The sequence below is a fragment of the Onychostruthus taczanowskii genome, unplaced genomic scaffold (assembly GCF_017590055.1).
Source record: "Onychostruthus taczanowskii isolate IOZ18803 unplaced genomic scaffold, ASM1759005v1 scaffold46, whole genome shotgun sequence".
In the NCBI taxonomy this organism is placed as follows: Eukaryota; Metazoa; Chordata; class Aves; order Passeriformes; family Passeridae; genus Onychostruthus; species Onychostruthus taczanowskii.
In genome coordinates, this window is record NW_024502125.1 from 5830442 (window position 1) to 5850438 (window position 19997).

Below are 19997 nucleotides of genomic sequence, written 5' to 3' on the forward strand. Positions count from 1 at the left end.
AAACTAGTCTAAAATTAAAGATATCAAGTTTATTGCTAACAAAATCAGAGTAGGATAATAAGAAGTAAAAACAAGCCCTTAAAGAACACCTTTTCCCCCCAACCCTTCCCACTGACAGCACAGGGAGACAGGGCGTGGGGATTTTGGTCAGTTCATCACCCGAGGTTTTCTTCTGCTGCTCAGGAGAGGAGTCCTTCCCCTGTGAGGCCGTGGGGTCCGTCCCACAGGACACAGTTCTCTGTGAACTTCCCCAGCATGGTTCCAATCTCATGAGCAGTTCTCCCAAACTGCTGTGGTGTGGTCACTCTTCCACGGGGTGCAGTCCTCCAAGGACAGGCTGCTCCAGCCTGGAAGCAGGGCCCCCTCTCTCCATAGAGTCTCCCACTGGATCACAGCCTCCTCCAGGCATCCACCAGCTCCAGCATGGGCAGCTCCCCCATGGGCTGAGGGTGGATCTCTGCATCCCCCGTGGATCCCCATGGGCTGCAGAGGCACAGCTACTTCACCCTGCTCTCACCACAGCCTGCAGAGGAATCTCGGCTCTGGTATCTGGAGCACCTCCTGCCCTCCTTCTCCACTGACCTTGGAGTCTCCATGTTGTTTCCCTCACACATTCTCACCTCCTCCTCTTCTCTGGCTGGAATTAAAACCATACTACTACTTTTGCTTTGATTTCTTCTTAAATATGTTATCACAGAGGCACTACCAGCCTCTCTCATTGGCTCAGCCTTGGCCAGCAGCATGTCCATCCTCAGAGCCATCAGGGATTGGTGCTGCCAGACATGGTGGAAGCTTCTGGCATGCTTCTCACAGAAGCTGCCTCTGTGGCCTCCGCTACAAAGACCAGGCTGTGCAAAACCAGATACTACTACCTTTCAACACCAGATCTAGGCTGCAGTGGTTACCAGGCTGCTTCGTCCGAGATGCAGGGTGGATGTCACCATCAGAGCGCTGGCTTTTTGTTACTCCGTCTTACTTCTTCTCTTGGGTGGGCATTGCTGGAATGATTTTTTTCCTGGTTTAAAGAGGTCTGTTCCTATCTTCTTTTGCCAGCTCCTGAAAGCTACCTACATACTATCTCAGCCTAAAACCTCTATAAAACACTATATTCCTCTTGCTGGAACAAAGAAGAAAAAAAGCAAAAAAACCCCAACAAAACCCAGAACAAGCATGTTCTAATGAGAGTGAGTCATTTATTGAAGTTTTCTGAATTGTCTTGCAGTTAGAAAAAAACCTCAGCATTGAACTTTGATCTACACTTTACAAAACCAAAATAAACTCCAGTAAAGAACAGGACATTGTACATAAAGGACAGATACATGTCCTTTGAAAACATAATGTTCTCTCCTCCCTGCTCCTTCACACTGTCAGACAGCATTTGTTTTGCAGAACTTATGTCTTGACTGTTGAGTTTGGGAGCAAGCAGTGGAAAACAACTGGTTTGGCTTTTGATTAAAACTTTAGCATCCACAAGATATGTCTTAGAATTATGCCTAGGAACTCTATTGAAAATATCCCCAAACCTCCACAAAAATACAAAACCCAACAACACATCAAATTGCAAATTCACAGTACAAACACCAATAAAACAAAAATTAAATCTTCCCAAGTTTATAGGATAACAGACACCTATGGACATTTTTCCCATTACAGTCTAACATTGACTTTAAAATCCAAAACAAGCATTTCATTACATGTCAAAATTAACTATTTTGCCATTGACCCTTTACTTAGAAATCCACAAATAGAATTATTCCCAGAGCAGACCCTACCATCTCATGTATCACAAGTGATGCTGTCTCCTGCAACAAAGCCTCCAGCTTAGCACTGTCTGTTATTGTGAAACTACAAATTATCAACATGAAAGTCTGTGCCATGTCTCACACAAAAAATTGTGCTGACAACAAAAATTAAAGCCAAATTCTCATCAAAATAAACAGCTCCAAGGCTCTTATGCTGACTGAATAATTCATGATCACATTTAATTCATTCCAAGTTTCTATTCTAGTTTTGACAAAGCCACTGCAGCTAATCCAGACAGCAGCAGTCATGTCTCAAATACTCCAAGACTGATATCCAGATATCACACTCTGTGATATGCACAGTGCCTTGCACACTCCTGAGTCATCAAACTCAGCCACAATAGATGTTACCCAAACCCAGCATTTCCACCCTCTGTGTTTTGTCGTTCAAGTCTAAGGTGTTTACAAAGGTTGTCTCACCTATTTTACAATTCTCAAAGCCAAAAGACTTTTATAATAGGACACATGGGCTGACTGATCCTACAAGCCCTACCCAAACAGAGATGAAGAGTGAGGAAGAGTAGAAGGAGTATTTATACAAGGTAGGTATAAGTGACACACATGAAGTGGTAGAGAAAGGGGAAGCTCTGACTCAAAGGAACAGAGAAGCAGGTGTTAGATGCACCTGAAGAATTCATACCTCGCAGAAACATCAAATATGCTGATGAAACTTAGTTACCCAGTCTTACAAACTTGAATGCAGTCATGAAAATTTGACTGCCATTATTCTATTCAGACAAAGGCAGGTAGGATAAGCACCTGATTTTACGATTTAAATTTTGCATACAGCTGCAATCCAAATAAGCTCTGCAAAAGCATGCAAAGAAGGCACACAATACACCTTCACCTGGTCTGCTGAACCAGTGCAAATTATTACTTACACAATAAGCAATAATAATTTTGGTACTACTTATCACTACTTACACAGTGTGTGTGTGTGTGAAATTAAAAGCTTTCTGGAAAAAGTATTTTTTTGGACATTTTGTTCCAGTCTTACCAAGGAGAAGTGCCATTAAATTAAGTGCCATGGTTCAGACCCAGCATTACAAGACTCATGCAAATGTTCTACAGAGACCTCTTACTGCTACTCCAGTTTTTATGTACTGACATCTCTTTGAACACAATATAGTCATTTTTGTCCACCATTAGCATTGTCCATTATGAGGATGTAATTATGTAAACTACTAACAACACATTACTGAGAAGATAAAAAATAATTGCACACACAGGGAAGCATGACCCCCTTGCAAATATCTTGCCAATCAATTTTCTCCCATGGCTTCTGCACATGCACAGCATGAACTTCCACCCTTAAGAATCAAAAGCAGAAGTTCTGCCTGCTATGTGCAATGTTAACTGCCAAATTTTCTCTCTCCAAAGAAGAGTTGCAATTGCCTAGTTTCAATGCACCTTATACTGCAGAAGCTGAACCCAGCTCAGCAATTGTTTAATTCTATTTTATGAGCAAGATTTCTGGAGACAAAAAGGGCTTCTTGTACAGTTAAAGGCAGCACAGCCCAAATGTTCAGGACTTCACTGAATTAAGCCCTTACTAAGCAATAGGAACTATATACCTGCCATGAACTGTGGAATCCAGCCCCAGAAAGCCATAAAATATTTTAGTTTCAATTCACAGCCAAACATTTTCACCAACACGGATTTTATAAGACATGATGTCTTCACTTCAGTGGATTAGACCCTGTATCATGGACAACTCCAATGAATAATTGCTTATGCATAAATTATTCACATTGTTACACTACAGTCCATGAGATTACAACAGAAAAAGCTATTGCTGAGTTTTCCCTTATATAGGTCTCTCATATATCTCTTTATTTTACGGCTATCTTTGGAGGCATTCTGCAGGGAAATATGTTTTATTTCCTGTCAATATTGTACCTATTACAAGTGCATGTCACAAGACAGGAAATAGTAACTTCTGTAAGACTCTTACTGGGTCCCATTCAGTTTTCAAAGAAGTTAAGAAATATTTGATTGTCATAAACTGAGGGAAAGGAGATGCCAAGAGAGCAGGTAGAGTGGTCTGGGCCTTCAGGCCACTTGTACTACTCTGTGTCACTCTGTGACAGAGTTCTATGGAAGAACAAAAACATTGAGATATATTGAACAAAAGATGCAATACAATATAGTTTTATAAAACATACGGGATCACTCTAAAATGAGTGCAGATAAAACCATATTTGAAATAATATAATATTTAAATATTTTAAAATATATAAACCCATATAAAATCATACATTTTCAAGAGAAAGAAATGTAAGAAACTAGTCCTGTTCAAGACTGCTGAAAAGGGTTTGCTGGAATGCCACAGGCAAAGCTATTAAAAAAACTGGAGGAAAAAAACAGCTGCAAGATAGGTAGGGTAGCAGAGAGCCTTGACTGCAGGAGTCATAGAAATAGGTGAAATTCGAACAATATAGAGAGATATGTTGCTATCTGTTAGAAGTCTCTTAGCTGAATACAATAGAAAAAGCAGACATGACAGCTCAGGACTCCCATCAGTAAATCAGAGACCAGAAATAAACTTTGTCAAGGCTTTGATGAAACTGAAGGAGATACAGGAGGTGGATTCCAACATTTGCAAGGGCCAGCTCTCTGACCCAGGAGTCCAGAAATTACATTTTACTTCACATAGCAAGTTGCTGTTAAAGATCAAATGCTTTCCCAAAAGAAAATAAGAGATTTTGGGCTGGGAGGCCTTCTCCCCTATAACAAAATGTTTGTAATTGTTACAGTCAAAGAACATAAAAAGTTCATTTCTGGGCACATACAGAACACTCTGACTTACTCACTAGTCCCACCTGTAGAAACCCTGTGATGAAGTGGTAATGCAGACTGCTGGATCCTCACACTAACTAAAGAGCACCCCATACCCTTTCAGTTATGGCCTTGCAAATACATCATTACTACTCCTCACAGAATTTAGACCTCAAGTCTTCAGATCCATATAAAATTACTAAAACAATGAATTTTCAGATATGCAGTTTTTGGAGAAATCCCATTTTTCCCTTTTATACAACACATTGTAAAGCTCAATGGCATGGAGCTAACCAACTGCTCCAAATTTTGCTGCCAGACATGTGTCACAACCCCAGGGCTATTTTAGACTTCTGGGTGCAATGACCCTGTGAAAAAGTTAAGTCAAACGGGTGCTCTGTTTTTTCCAGTCAAGCTGGATTGTTCTACTTGTGCCCCTAAATATTTTGCTAAGTCGGGATTCAATGAAGATCAGGATTGCAAAGACATAACAGCTGCAGAGGGTCATATCGAGCCACCAAACTAACATCATATCTCTGAGAATGGTCAACACAGGATAATTTGTACCAGACCAGCCTAAGCACGTGTGACACCTCCCACATCCATTCCCTACTGAAGGCCTTAGACATTTCAAAAACACACAGGAGTAATTTTTACTTATAAATCCTCCAAAAAAAGCTCTTTTACTTATTTTTGTACTGTTGCTGGGAACTCATGCTATGTGCACCATGGAACACTACCTCTTTTTTTTATATATAGCTGAGAAGCACAGCACAGTCTGACACATTCTGTAATTTGCAGTCATTATGTTTTTCATAGAGACTGTCACGTAACAGATACAGATTATTCAGAAAACTTTCATTAAAAATAAAGCAAAGACATTTTTAAGTCTTCTAGGTGGATATAATTGTATTTTCAAAGCTGGTGTGAATCAACATACCCTGAATCCACAGTAGGTCTGAGACAACAGCTCTGATACTACTAAAGGCAATTTTACAGTCAGCATGGTGGACTTACCATGCAGAGAGATCTGTTCTGAAATGGGAATTTGCCTTGTGTACTCTAACAAACAAGTGGCCTTGACACACCACTGCAGTAGGTATGAATCTGCAGTAGGTCAGACAACAGCTCTGATAGACTTAAAGGAAATTTTACAGTCAGCATGGTGTACTTACCATGCAGAGAGATCTGTTCTGAGATGGGGATTTGTCTTGTGTACTGTAGAGGACAAGTGGAGGGCTCAGGAAAAGAGCCCCCACAAAAGTTATCAGAAAGAAGAGAAAGAAGGTGAGAAGTAATTTTACTAGTGATGAGAACTATGGGGAGTTTATAGGAACATGCACTGCTGACCCATTTCAGCATCAATTTTAAAGAAAATTGAATATGGAATACAAACAAAATGCTGAAAAAATGCCATTTCCCCACAAGAGTCTGAAGGGCTGGCTTATGCTTAATATTTCATGGTATTGAAGTTTTTTGTGTTTCAATTCCCCTTGCAGCTTCTAGCAGAGACATACATATATCTGGAGATACAGCTTGCCCCATAAACGTTTAAATGAAATGTCTTTGTATTAACTGGATTTTTATATTTCCCTTCATTAAAACAATACCCCAAAAATATATTTTGCCATTAAAAATAAAGATTAAAAGAAAAGTAATTTTCTAATCTTGCATTTCAATTTCAATAATGATGTATGCAGAGGTATTTTTTTTAATTATTCAGTCACTTTTACCACATTCAAAATATGATTGCCTCAAAAACACTTACCATGAGTAAGCTAAGAAATATATATTTGGAAGTCTACAAAGGCAAGCTAAAGGCAAGGCTAGGCACAGTTCCCATTTTTTTTTGGGAGTGGAATCTTCATCTGTGCATTGGAAACTACCCTTCAAGTGGAGTTTGCTCCCACTGGGTCAGACTGAGACAACCTCTGTGGTGTTGCAGGAATCCTTATCCCAAAGCAGAAAGTGTCTCCTCAGTGTTCTCTGGGGAGGCAAAAACCACAGCATGAAATGCATTGGGCCATGTCAGAGCCTGGGACACTGAAATTTCAAACTTTTCCTATAGCAGATTATAAAAGAGTTTACCCTACTTCTGTATATAATAAAATGTAATAAGTTTGTAGTTATTGATCATGTTACCGCATTGGGAAAATGAAGAAGCCTTACTTATGCTTACAGCAAATAAAAACTATTCCTGCATTTCTCATGCATATTGGTTACTTTTGAATTTTCTTTGTTACATGAGATACTTGCCAAAAAGTGCAGTATTTACACAGGTTTAGACACAGGTTTGCACAGTCTTGAAACACATTCAAGTAACTAGATTATACTATGAACACAGTAATTTCACTGATACCCATGACAAATTATTCTGTTATCATGGAAGACTAGTGAAGAGGTTGTGACTCTACAAATAGGATAAAAACACTCTAATGCAAAAAGATTTATAAACACATTTTACTACTACTTTAAGGACTGATTCTCAGAAAACTAAAGAGCTGCAAGAATGCCCATCTTATTTAAGATGGCTTGGCCTGATGATTTTCTCTGTTGCCCCTGACAGGCAGACTTGCAGCTGTTCCTACCTGAGATTATTACTTCTCACTGAAATGTGTACAGCATGAAGCAGCACAGCAGTCTTCATGAGTTTATATGTACAGCAGAACATACACAACTCACTGTCACACACTTTACCCTTCTGTTGCTGCCAGCAATAACAGGAAAGCATTTCATCGGTGTGCTGCCTCATATGAGTGACCTGGCTCTCCATGAAAAGAAACATAATGACAACAGAACCAGCAACAGCCTACTCATCCGCCTTGCTTAGTTTCTTTTGACAGATTTGGGATCAGAAGCAAACCAAATAAGAAACCATATTTATTTAAAGATTGATTGCTAAATTCTTCACCTTAGTGCTCCACTTTATCTTTTTCTTCAAAAGGGAATGAACTTCCATTTCCGTATGTGCTCACTGAACACATCTGCAAGCATTAAACACACAGTGGAGCCAAATCTGTAACTACATACAAGATGTTATGGCTGATGGTGAGACGATAAATAATCACTCACTTTATTTTTCACCCTGAATATTGATCTAACAGTGCAACCTCTACCCCGGGTGTGAAATACATCATCACAAAAAGTTTAAAAAACCCATGTCAATTACAGAACAAAGAAGGAAGAGCAGCAAGCTCTGCAGTTCCATTTGCGGAGACCTTTTTAGATCTGATCTAGTTGTCCAAGGCCACCTACTTCTCCCTTATAATAGTGGCACAGCTGAGGTGCTTACGCACCTGGTCAGGTGCCCTAGTACAAGAGTGGCTAAATCTCAGCAAGAGCTGTAAGGTCTCAGTCCTATGCTTCCAACCTCAAAAAGGAGCATCACTGGGCTGTAGTTAAGTGTAGTCAGCTGCTGAAGCCTGTATCCATCCTGACAGTGTGCATTCCGCAGCTGATGTTGCAGTAATCATTAGCACTCAAGCTTTAGTAACCTAAAGTTGGTTTAAAACTACTGTGGGTATCTCTATGGTAACATGCCTTTGGACCTCCGCACTGCAGCATGAAGTGAAGTTAGCAGTACCACATAGGGAGAAATTTTTCAGCTGGATCCTCCCAGCTAATAGAAGATATTAATGTATTAGAAATAAAGCCTTTTGAAGAAGCAGTAAATCAGGTGAACATTTTTATCAAAGTATAACCAGAATCTCAAACTGACTATCGTAAGTTCTAATTTATGAATGAATGAAACATTTTCCCCAGAATTTTGGGGTTGAAATATTTCTCTTGTTGAAGCAAAATTTTCAAGTAAACAGAAAATCCAGTTCTTACTAACTTCCCACTAGCGAACAAGTCAGTTGCCAAGTGATTTTTTAAGAAGGCAAGCAGGAAAAATTTGAAAGGAGTTTAGAGAAAATGCACAGAAGGCTCTTCCCTGTTTTACACTTAATTCTGTAATAGGCAGCATGAAGATACTTTTTTCTGTCACACATTTATGCCGTGATTTTTCCTGTCCATGGCATGCATATTGATAGTAAAAAAGAAGATATACCTATATTGTCACATACTAATCAGTTTAGGCAATACTTGGAATAGACAAAGAACAACCCTCCTTCAGAGCGAGGAAAAATGATTGAAGATACTTAGCAGCTGGTAGAAGCAGGCTATGAACTGTGACCAAAAAGAACCTAGAAATTCACACATTTAAATGTATCCTGCTTTGATCCCATTTTCAGTAAAGACAATACCTCTGCAACTATTCTAAAGGGCAAAGAGAGGGGCAATAAAATAAACAAAATGTATTTGGGGAATAAAGTCAACCAAAACTGGAAGAAAGATGCCAGTAGATGGCTCACCCAACCTGCAGATAAGAATACAGCAAGTATATGTACAAACATACAAAAAAATCTCCCATTGTTCAAAGAAGGCAAATTATCCTCTTCCTATGTGATCACTTCCTCAATCCTATGCTGAAAGAACAGGTGAAAAACAAAAATCCTGTGACAGGGAGAGTGGCAGATCAATGAAAGGAAGCACTGCTGACATCTCCAAGAGATGCAAATCTTATATACTGCATAAATGCCTGGCCACTACCTCCTTCACCTACAAAGAAATGTTGAACAGTTATCAGGGAGAGTTAGGAACAGGCAAACTGGAGCAGCAGCACTGCCCAGACCAAATACAGCTAAAATAGCTAAGGGCTGTGTAGGAGGTATAATGCCAGCTGTTTTCATCCCTGTTAGTCCCTTAGCCACAAGAGAATGTTACAGCCCAGTCCTTTATTCCCATTGAATTAAAAATAAAATGTGGAGAAATTTTCAGAAAATTTGAATAGCTTTTTGCCCACTGCCTATCTAAAAAAAGCCAGATCATCATCTCACTGATGTCAGTGTTATCTTTCCAGATGCAAAATTTGCATTCTAACATATGGAATAGCGACTTCTGAATTTGTACTACTGGACTATATGTATGCATTTCCCATTTCTACACTGGGGCTGGAAGTGCAAAATTATACCAAGTTTTTATGTTGTATCATTAAATATTGTTTTGTACAGTAAACACTGTATTTTAAGCTCATTCATTAGATTTTGAAATAAAATGCTTCTCTTTCTTCAGTGATAGGAAATGATACACAAAAAAAATCAGATGATCAAGGGTCATCCTTTGATGGGCAATCATGTGCACCAGCCATGCAGGAAAACACTATTCTCTGACAAGACTTCATATGTGAGCTACAGAAATAAGCACCTTTTTCAGTTTAAAACTCTCTACAGGTCTGCAGATATTTGCAACTAAATGAAAAATAACAATAAAGCAAACATGAAAGGATGGCCTTCAAGGAGTTACTTCCAGCACAGCAGATTTTTCAAATCTAAGGTGAGGTCACAGATGTCTTATAGCTCCAAAGGGGCAAAAAAATGCTTCATCTAAAAATAGTCTCTTGTATAAATGCAGTGGAACCCATGAAAAAGATTCCCTTCTTTGAAGACAGTTCATTACTGAACTCTTTGAACTGTATGGATAGTCCCTAAGCCACTAAAACGCCAGAGGGCCAAGAGAGATCAGTATGTGCATCAGCTGTTTTTGTTGATGTGTACCTGCAAACAGACACCCATTCTGGTTGACTGTAATACTCAGAACTCCCACTAGTTTTTCTATTCTCAATAATTTTACATTTCACTTTCATAAACCTGAAATAAAAAGTCTTGACATCTCTACCACCAGGATGCACAGAATCCAACTTAAAATTATGACATTTAAAATATATTGTTTTTAAGACCTGTACAGCTCTTGTCTTGAGTGTGAGCCCTCTATCAAACACACAGTTTTTAACCCACTAATGGTGTGAGAAAAAAACCCCCAGTTCTGTTCCTCAGTCCAATCTCACCTAAAGGACTAGAGTACTAAAAGCTCTGTCACACTGAAACAAAAAAAAAAAAAATCCAGAATGTATCAAAGAAACTGTGGCACCAAACAAAATTACACCATTTATACAAAGTTACATTTGAAAGAAAAAAAGAAAACATTAATTTTAAATTGTTCCCATGCACCGGACTCACAGAGCTAACATACTGCATGAATTCTCTCGTAATTGGGATGGCAATATAAGAGTGCATGCTGCCATTTAACAAAGTTATCACAGAAGTTATACTAAAACCAGTTGTATCAGTAGTATCACCATGTCAGAAAAATTTTGATTCTTAGTGTTAGCTTGTTTTCCTTTGGTGTCATTTTGTTACTGTAATTTTGGTTTTGGGGAGAATACCTTAGTCTCTTTTGTCAAAACTTCCTTCAGAAAACAGGTGCTTAGTGATCTTCATTTTGTCTAGACTAATATTAGATACTTCTCTCTTGCTTTCAAATGTTTGACTGTAAGATGTGGAAGGAATCCTCTGCTATTGTGATGGGCTTGTTAATAAAATGGAGACAAGCACAGACTAACAAGTGACTTTAGGCAGCAGCGGACACAACACCACAGTTTTGTGCACAGATCATCATCTAGGCAATTCCCTTGCAGCAGCACTGAATAGTAAAGATATGTTTTTGTTGAGCAGCTCTAAGATTTGGACAGAAATCTCTAAATTCGGACATCACATTTCTTCAAGACTCCTAAGCATCAAAGATATCCAGTGCCACCAAGAAAAGACTTCAATTTCCCCCAAAACACCTCTCTACCCACATGCCCCTTAAGCCCCATTCCCTTTGGCATGTCTCTGCGCTGACCTCCTCCAGCCCATAACAGAGGACACATCCACAACCACCCCAGCTGTGCTAGATTGATCATTTTTTACTACCTGAACAATGATATCTCACCTGCTTAGCCCATCTCAGACCTTCACTTCATCCATCTCTTCTCTAACCACCCACCACACCACCATAGTACTCCAGCTGACCTTTCTGATGTCTTTGAAACAAAGGTAGCCAAAGATTTCCTAGGTTTCCACCAGCACATTGTGGCTGCCATCCAGAGCTTCAAGGGGAAGGAGCGCTGTCCAGCAGCTGCAGATCAATACACCATGACCATGAGAATGCAAGAAATCTTAACTTTTTTGTCTTGCTATCCTAGTCTCCTTTGCATTGCAATTTGAGGTAAAATGCAGTAGCCTGAAACAAGGCCATGGCAAGGTGTTTGACATGGCAGTTACTGACTTCTTCCATGAGCCACAACACTGCTTGGAGCATAACACAGACCTAAACATTTAACACATGTGAATGGATTTATTCTGGAATGTAATATAACCACCCTTTCTGAAATCTTGTTGTTTTTTCACAATATAATTAAACAGCTATTTAAGAAAGATCTGTCTTTGAGACAAAGAGGAAGTAGTGATTCATCAGGCAGGACTCTTTGGAATGCATGGATTTCAGGGAAGCAATCTTAAAAGCAAGAGAAAGAGAAACCAACAATAGCCAACAGTTCGGGAGAAGAGTACTCACATGGGAGAACCTTTTTAGACACTTTCAAAACAGAGACTTGAGCCTGGGTGTCCATCCAGAAAACACTTGAGTCATCACATTAACACCTATTCTGGGGTATCAGAAGAAATTTGATTAACTTTGGAAAAGAACACACACAAAAAGCTAAACCTAATTTTCTCTCTCTTTTCCTGAAAGAGGTTTCTTGGTTTTCGGGCTAGCACAATGGTTTGATAAATTGCATTTCATAATGGACACAATAACTGCAGGAGAACAATGACTATTGACAACATTCAAGTCCACAGTGCCCTCAGACAGCCTCCCAAATCTGCAGCAGGGGAGGAGGAAAGCCTCTCTCACTGTTCTTGTAGCAAAATGGCTAACCCAAGAGAAAAGGGAAAAATGACTGCTGGAAGTAGCTCCCAGGCTAACACCAGAGACCTCATGTTCAATTCCACATTCAATTACACTGATTTTTTTTTACAGCACTGACAGGTACAGCACCTGTAACTATATCACTATTTGATGAGAACATGCATATAACAAGAAAGGAATCAGACCTCACTCTTCCAAATATAAACAAATGAATTGTAATTAAATCTGACAGGCTGCAGCTCTATATGAAAACTGACTGTGAGCAGCTTCTGCTAGGCTTACAAACAGATGTTGAATAACTTGATTTTTACTACCTATATTGCTTCAAAACTCCCTTCTGCCTATTTCATCAGTGGATGTTACTGACCCTACTGATGCAGAGTCTGTCAACTATCCATTGTTCCTTTGGAATTCTTATTTAAATGTGGTTTAATAATATCTATACACACATTCACACCTGGCTGTATTGACTGTGAATTCTGTGTACTGGAGTCCAGGTGGCCCAGATCTTTGCAATTCCTGCTCCATTCTTCCATGCTATGAAACCGACTGCATTGGTCCAGGTTTCCCATCCTTTTGGACCAAAAGTTGCCTCCTCAGATGCAATCAGAATTCAGGGCAAAAGGTCAATGAATTGTAAATCTACATCAAAATTAGACATGCATTTTCAAAGTAAATAACTCACATTGTTATGAGTTTAATATTGAGACAGGTTCTGAAGTAGCACCATTTAGCTGAGGGGTTTCTCAGCATTAATCTGCACTCTACCCTTTCTACATCCAAGATATGAAATCTTTGGCATTGGATAGCCAAGTCAGAGATTTACAGGGTAGAGATATACATGGATTTTTTAAAACTATTCTCCAGAGTACCTCACTATTCAAAGAGTTAGAGGTAATTCAAAGGAACAGCATGTCTCTAATGCATTTTGTTCTTTTACAGCTGACAACACGGGTGAGAAAGACATTTATAAATAATTGGATGCTGAAGGATGGGGCTGTGGTTAACACAAATGGCTGAACTGAAAGGGAAAAATAAAGTTCACTGGCAAATGGACTAATGGTCCTCTCAAGTGAAGAAAGTTACCTGGAGTAGATACTGCCACCAAAAAGCTGTACAGAATGTCACCTTAACTGAGAATTAACAATGTATCTTTGCACAGAGCTTCTTCCTCTGGTAGAGGGAAAGGTGATTCAAGCTTCATAAGCCAAAAGCACTGGTCTTTTGGGGGAGCTGTGGAAGCTCCTGCAGAATGAGCTCATTCTGCTTTATGGTCTGTGAGATTGTACCAGAGAAGATGCCCTCAGAGAAGCAAGGGGACAGCCGGGTGTTGTGTGCTGCCCTGCAGCAAGGTGACTGCTGGTGACTTTCTGGGCTAGAAATGCACCTACTGATCTGTGCCAGAGGGAGACAGTACTACACAAGAGATCATCAGGCGGAATTGTTAGCTGTAAGCTCATGTCCCCAACCACTTCAAACATACAGGCTGCTCTACACAATGCTCTATGCTTTGGTCTTTACACGAGTAAATGTGATTGTTGATTTCCTTAAGTTATAATCCTGGGTTGGACAAGACTCACCAAAAGAAGGTAAACCCTGCTGCATCGAAAACACTTCACATGTTATTTTCTAGCAGGTTCATCCAGTGTTCACTAAGGGTACTTTTAGAAAAGTTACATATACAATAGAGAAAATGTTGAAACATTCACAATAAGCTACTCAGAAGATCAAACTTCCATCTCGTTTTGTGCATATCAAACAGTAAAAGGGGAAACCAGATGCTGCTAGGGTCAATTTGAAACCACTTGATATTTTGGGCACTGAAAGCCAAAGTCTTAAAATAAATTTTTACTGAAGGACTTAGAGGGGTCCTGGACCTGTTGAGTTCTAATGATGAAACTATTGAGGCTCATTGTTCTCTTACAAGCCTTCAGCAATTCTCTTTTCTTATAGGTGTGTGTGAGCATGCACATGAGCTCATTTTATATATTTAGTGATATAAATGCATATCATCCAGAGAGGTTTTGGAAGTCCACAATGTTGTGTGACTCAATGTGAAGTCAATAATCAGGCTTATCTTTGCCAGGTGGTATAATATTTTCTGAAGAAAAGGTTTTATCTGTTCTGTAACAGTTCTTCTATCTAGCATTGCTTAAGAGCATAAATGCAGTGCTTGCTGAAGTTCACCTGCATCATTTGAAGGAGGAATGGAAAGGTCAGATACAGAGCAGGAAAATTCCTTTTACTGTATTCATTTAAGATGTCTGGGCTTAGTCACAGAAGAACACCTCTAAACTAGTAATTTTCTTTATGGTAAGAGCTATTCAGGCCAGCACCTCTCAGAAAACAGCTAGCCTAAATTAGGAAGGTCCTGCACTGTGGCATATTTCAACACTTTTTGGCCTGCTCAATTTTTTTATGCCAACTCAGACCTCAGCTATGTTCAAGAGATGCCTTATGTCTCAGGTGTCCTACTGAGTTGTGAAATGGACCTTCATCACACTAAGTTACAGAGTTGGGAGGTTTATTTTCTAATTTTACACTACATCTGCCATGTTCCACATGCCACAGAACTTACTACTAGCCAGTTAAACTGTAGCACACCTCAAAGAAAACCAGAAATGTGAGAAGTACCCTGACTTTTCTTATACGTGGTACTGCTCGAAAGACAACTGTATTTGAAATCAAGGCAATACTCATGACTGTATTTCTACAGGACCTATCAACCTGATGCAACTCTCTTGGTGTCTGGATTTCTTGATGTTCTCCACTTTGTATTTGGCAACTGCAGTCTTTGACTTATTCCCCACATAAAAAACCAAACCAAAACAACCAAAACCAAACCAAAAAACCCAAACAAAAACAAACAAACAAAAAAACCTAGGTCCTTGACATTTTGAAGAGAAGCTTATGTCCCCACACTTCCACCTTGCAACTTAACACAGCCAATGTTGGTAAGAGATACTGTCCCACTGTATTTTTGCTTATTCCTGAGCTTTACTTCTAATAATTATTTTCCTACAGAAAAGCCTGAAAACTGTCAAAATCTATTGCTATTGTGACTGATCAAGAGAGGCTCATAAACAAGTCTTTCTTTTCTACAAAGAAGACAGCTTAAGAAGAACCAAATCATTACACCTGCTGTTCTTGTAATTTCAAGAAGAAAAATTATAATAATGATAATCAATGGAAATCTGCAAGTTGTTTGGAGGTTTTTTTCCATCTAGCTAATATGTTAGCAACATGAGCTTTGAAACTTGTCTGTTGCTGTAAAGTTTTGCTAATGCTGAAGTCTCAAGATCACTTCCCATAGGTAGGCAGGTGTAAAGCCATCCCCGATAGAGCAGGGCCCATCCTGTGCAGTGGCTACTTGGAAGGACGAACATCATCATTCCAAATGTCCCCCGTGCCTTCCTCCTTCCTTCCCCAGGTGTGATGCCATTTGTTATGGAATATCCAATATAGCTAATACTTGCAACCAAGCACTACAGCAGCTAAAACCAAGTGGTATTGCTAGACATTCTTTCCATACCAAAATAAATAATGTTATTCTTTTGACCTTTTATGGAAATAAATGTTGTTATCAAGTACTACTGCAGAAACATGTTTCCACACTTTTCCTCTTGTAATCCGTCAAAGCTATTTTGCTTTTATGATAGTTCTGTAATAACCCAACTCTGTTGTAGTCAATACTTTAGTGATTTACAAAATCATGCCAGGACTGGCAGTAAGAATGGCAGCTCTAACTCAACTAAAAAAACTCAACAACAAAAAAAATTTAAAAAATATTTTAAAAAATTTGCAGATCTTAATTCTTATAAGAATGGAAATATTTCTACTATATAACTGAAACAGTTGTTAAATAACTTCAAAAATCCCAGACACCTAACAAACTCATAATTTGCAAAAAGAAGTGAAGCTATCAAAAATCATCACAATTCTGAACCACAGAATCATTTGGATTGGAAAAGACTGAATGTGGCACTTAGTGCCATGGGATAGTTGACAAGATGATGTTAAGTCACAGGTTGGGCTTGATGATCTCAAAAGTCTTTTCCAACCTAGTTAATTCTGTGATTCTCTGAAAAGATGTCTAAGATCAAATCCAATCTTTGACCAATCACCACTGTATCAACAAGACCATGGCACAGAGTGCCACATTCAGTCATTTCTTTAACAACTCCAGGGATGGTGACTTCATCACTTTCCTGGCCAGTCACTTCCAATGCTTGACAATCCTTTGTGCGAAGAATTCTTCCTGATGTACCACCTGAACATTCCCTGGAGCTGTTTGAGGCTGTTTCCTCTCATCCCGTCTCTGGTTGCCTGGAAGAAGATACCAATCCTCACCTGGTGGCATGCTCCTTTCAGGCAGTTGTAGAGAGCAGGAAGGTCCCCCTGAACTTTATTTTCTTCAGGTTTCTGTCTCACGCCCAGCTCTGTCAGCTGTTCTTCACAGGACTTGTGCTCCAGACCCTTCCACAGCTCTGTTTCCCTTCCCTGGACTCACTCCAACACCTCAGTGTCTTGTAGTGAAGAGCCCAGAGCCAGACACAGGATTCCAGGTGTGGCCTCACCAGTGCCCAGTACCGGGGACAATCCCTGCCCTGGACCTGCTGCCACACCATTGCTGCTCCAGGCCAGGATGCCATTGGCCTTCTTGGCCACCTGGGCACTCCCTGGCTCATGTTCAGCCGCTGTCAGCAGCACCCCCAGCTCCTTTCCAGCCACTTTGCCCCAGCCTGTGGCACTGCCTGGGGTTGCTGTGACCCAAGGGCAGGACCCAGCACTGGGCCTTGTTGAACTCATAACATGCCAATCACAAAGTTCAAAAACATATGAAATACATGCAGTTTAAATAACTAGAAAGTTAGGAAATATTTTTGTTTACAACAGCACACAATGTAATAACATATAGTAAACAACTATTGAGAACCAAGTCATGACTCTAAAAAACCTTTTTTTTCCCAATTCTTCCCATTTTCTTTTCAATTCTCAACTTAAAACAATTGTAAAAGTGTTTTGATTTTGCTCTCCTCTACATTAAAAAAGAAATCATATTTTGTCTTAAGTATTGCACTCTGACTAGTAAAAAAATAAAATAAATCTACAATTCCAAAAAAATGCAAGAATTGTTTTACTCCAGTCATGCTTGAATTTTATCCCAGTTGTTGATGATGCAGGCTCTTCACCTGAATGAGTAAAAAAGTCAATGTGACAGCAGACAATTCTACAAGTTTCTCAGCATCTGAACTAATAAACTGACAGTGGGCCATGGGGGTGTTTGGGTTTTTTTTTCTGTGATTTCTCCCATTCTCTTACATTTTCCTTAAGATGACTTCTGAATTTTTAAAATATTAAGAAACATTTTATAACTTTGGAATTTCTTATTGATATTCTAACAAAATACTAGGATTACTTTGTGACATGATAACCTGCTTTCTTAGTACAACAGAAAAGTAACCTAAGATGCAGCTAAGATCATGACACTAGCTTGTTTTTTTTATTAATAAACTTTGGAAAGGGGCAACAAAGCAAAATTTAATTTCTAAAAGGCTTTCAGGGAAGTTACCTACTCTGATATTAAAAAAAAACCCAAAAAAACCAAAAAAAAAACCAACCAACCCAACAAACCAAACAAACATCATGAAAAAAAAAAAAAAAACAAAAAACAAACAAACAAAACCAAAACAACCAAACCAGCGCAATGATCTCTTTTCAAGTGCTCAACTTAAGTGAAGACGTTGGACAGGCAGGTTGCAGTGGTGCCTGCCTTAGCCACTGAGAGGGGGATCCAAATCTTCCAGGCACCCTACAGACACAGCCCCCGCCCGCTCCTCCAGGAGCATCTCCACAGCCCTCCACCGGCAAGGTGCATTAGCATACGCGTGCAGATCACACTGGTTCGGTTCTCAGCCGAACACCCACGCCGAGAAGCAACAGTTCATTTTAACCACATACGGCGGGAAGAAAAAGGGACGAAGTAAATAAAGCCAGCACCAAGTACTCTCTGCTATTAGGCACAGAGCTCGAAACAAACCCTTTCCCCGCTCGCTGGGCGTGCGTGGCCGGTCCCAGCACAGGGCGCCCCGGACCAGCACCGAGACTGTGGGCTCGGGGCGGAGAAAGGCGGAGAGAGCCCGAGGGGCCCGGCGGCTGCCGCTCCCCCCGGCGAGCCCCAGGCGGCCCCCCCGCAGCAGTGCCAGCCCGGCCCGGCCCGGCGGCCGCAGCTGCGGTGAGTCAGTGGGCACCAGGGCACCGCTCCTGCCAGCTGCATCCCGCCCGCCGAGCATCCTCCGGCGGGGGAGGCGCTGGCTCCGCGCACCGTCCTCCCTCTGCCGCGGCCGGCGGGGACCCGCACCGGCACCGAAGGAGATCCCTCCGGAGCGGCGACGCTTACCTTGGCGCTGGAGCTGCTGGTCTGGGTCTCCGCCTCGACGCTGCAGCAGTGGGGCGTCCTGGACCGGGCGGAGGCGCCGCCGGACTCCCTGCGCTCCTTGCGGCGGGGGCCGGCGGAGGGCGGCGGCTGCCGGCTCTGGTAGGCGAGGACGGAGGGGATGGAGTCGGCCGCGTCTGTCTTAACGAAGAGGCCGTGCAGGGTGGTGGTGCCCTGCGAGATCGTGGTGGTCTGGTGGGGGGAGTTGGACTCCTCCGAGTCCCGGCAGTATATCACACCGCTATGCGAGACGTGAATGCTGGGTGCGCAGCCCATCCCTTCCCTTCCTTTCCCTTCCCAGCCACCCCGCTCCGCTCCGCTCCCACCTGCCGCCCGCCCGGGCTGCGGGGCCGCCGCCCCTGCGCCGCGCACCCCGCGCCGCCGGCACCGGCGCCTCCCCCCGCCGCTGGCGCTGCCCCGGCCACTCCCGCCCCTGCGGCGCCTCCCCGTCACCCCTCCCGCTCCCCGCGCTGCCTCCGGGGTCCCCAGACCTGCTAAGCCCCTTCCCCTCTTCGGCAGCGCCTTACGAAGCGCCAGAGACCACCGGGCTGTGTTCACCTGGGGTGGGGGGTAGCGGAGGAGGATGAGGAGCAGGATGAGGAGAAGGATGAGAAGAAGGGGGAGGAGAAGGATGAGAAGAAGGGTGAGAAGATTGATTATCGGTGGTGCAGCCCCCTCGTGACCCAGGCTGAGGGTCTGTTTTCAAGCCTCCCGTAGGGACATTACACACACACACACATGCTCATCCTCAGCAACCCCGGTTATGCTAAATACTTAAAAAAAAAAAAAAAGTTACAAATACTTATTTTGACAGTCAAAATGTGCCCTACTCTTGGGTGAGCAAAACTCAGTTGTTTGGGGGTACTGAAGGGAGCAGTTTAGAGCCACATAGCACCGATTGCAAGTCAGGGGAAAAAGGCCAGAATTGTTTCACAATTCTTAATGCTGCTTTTCAATTAAGCCAATATTCAGTGACACAAGTACCTTTGATGTCTGATAGCTGCCAATCCCTGTTTCCAGTCCCTGGTGAGATAATAAAGAAAAATGTTTAATGCTACAGGTTTACACACCTTCTTAGCTTTCCACAGTGAATAGTTTCATTGACCACAGTGAAACTATGTAGGAGGTGTAAAGCTAAACATGGAGGTTTTAAGCCTTTGCAAGATTTTAGTTTAAATCCCTCTGTTTTA

General features: G+C 41.4%; 1 protein-coding gene across 9 annotated transcripts in view; it reads right to left on the reverse strand.

The window, feature by feature from the left end:
• PDE8B (phosphodiesterase 8B) overlaps window positions 1–19083 on the reverse strand; it is a 69586-nt gene extending 50503 nt beyond the window's left edge. For all 9 annotated transcript variants that reach the window (XM_041414646.1, XM_041414651.1, XM_041414644.1 and 6 more), the window contains exon 1: window positions 18772–19083. In XM_041414646.1, the coding sequence (XP_041270580.1) occupies window positions 18772–19083 (312 nt within the window). The remainder of the gene's footprint in view (window positions 1–18771) is intronic.
• Between the last annotated feature and the right edge of the window lie 914 nt (window positions 19084–19997).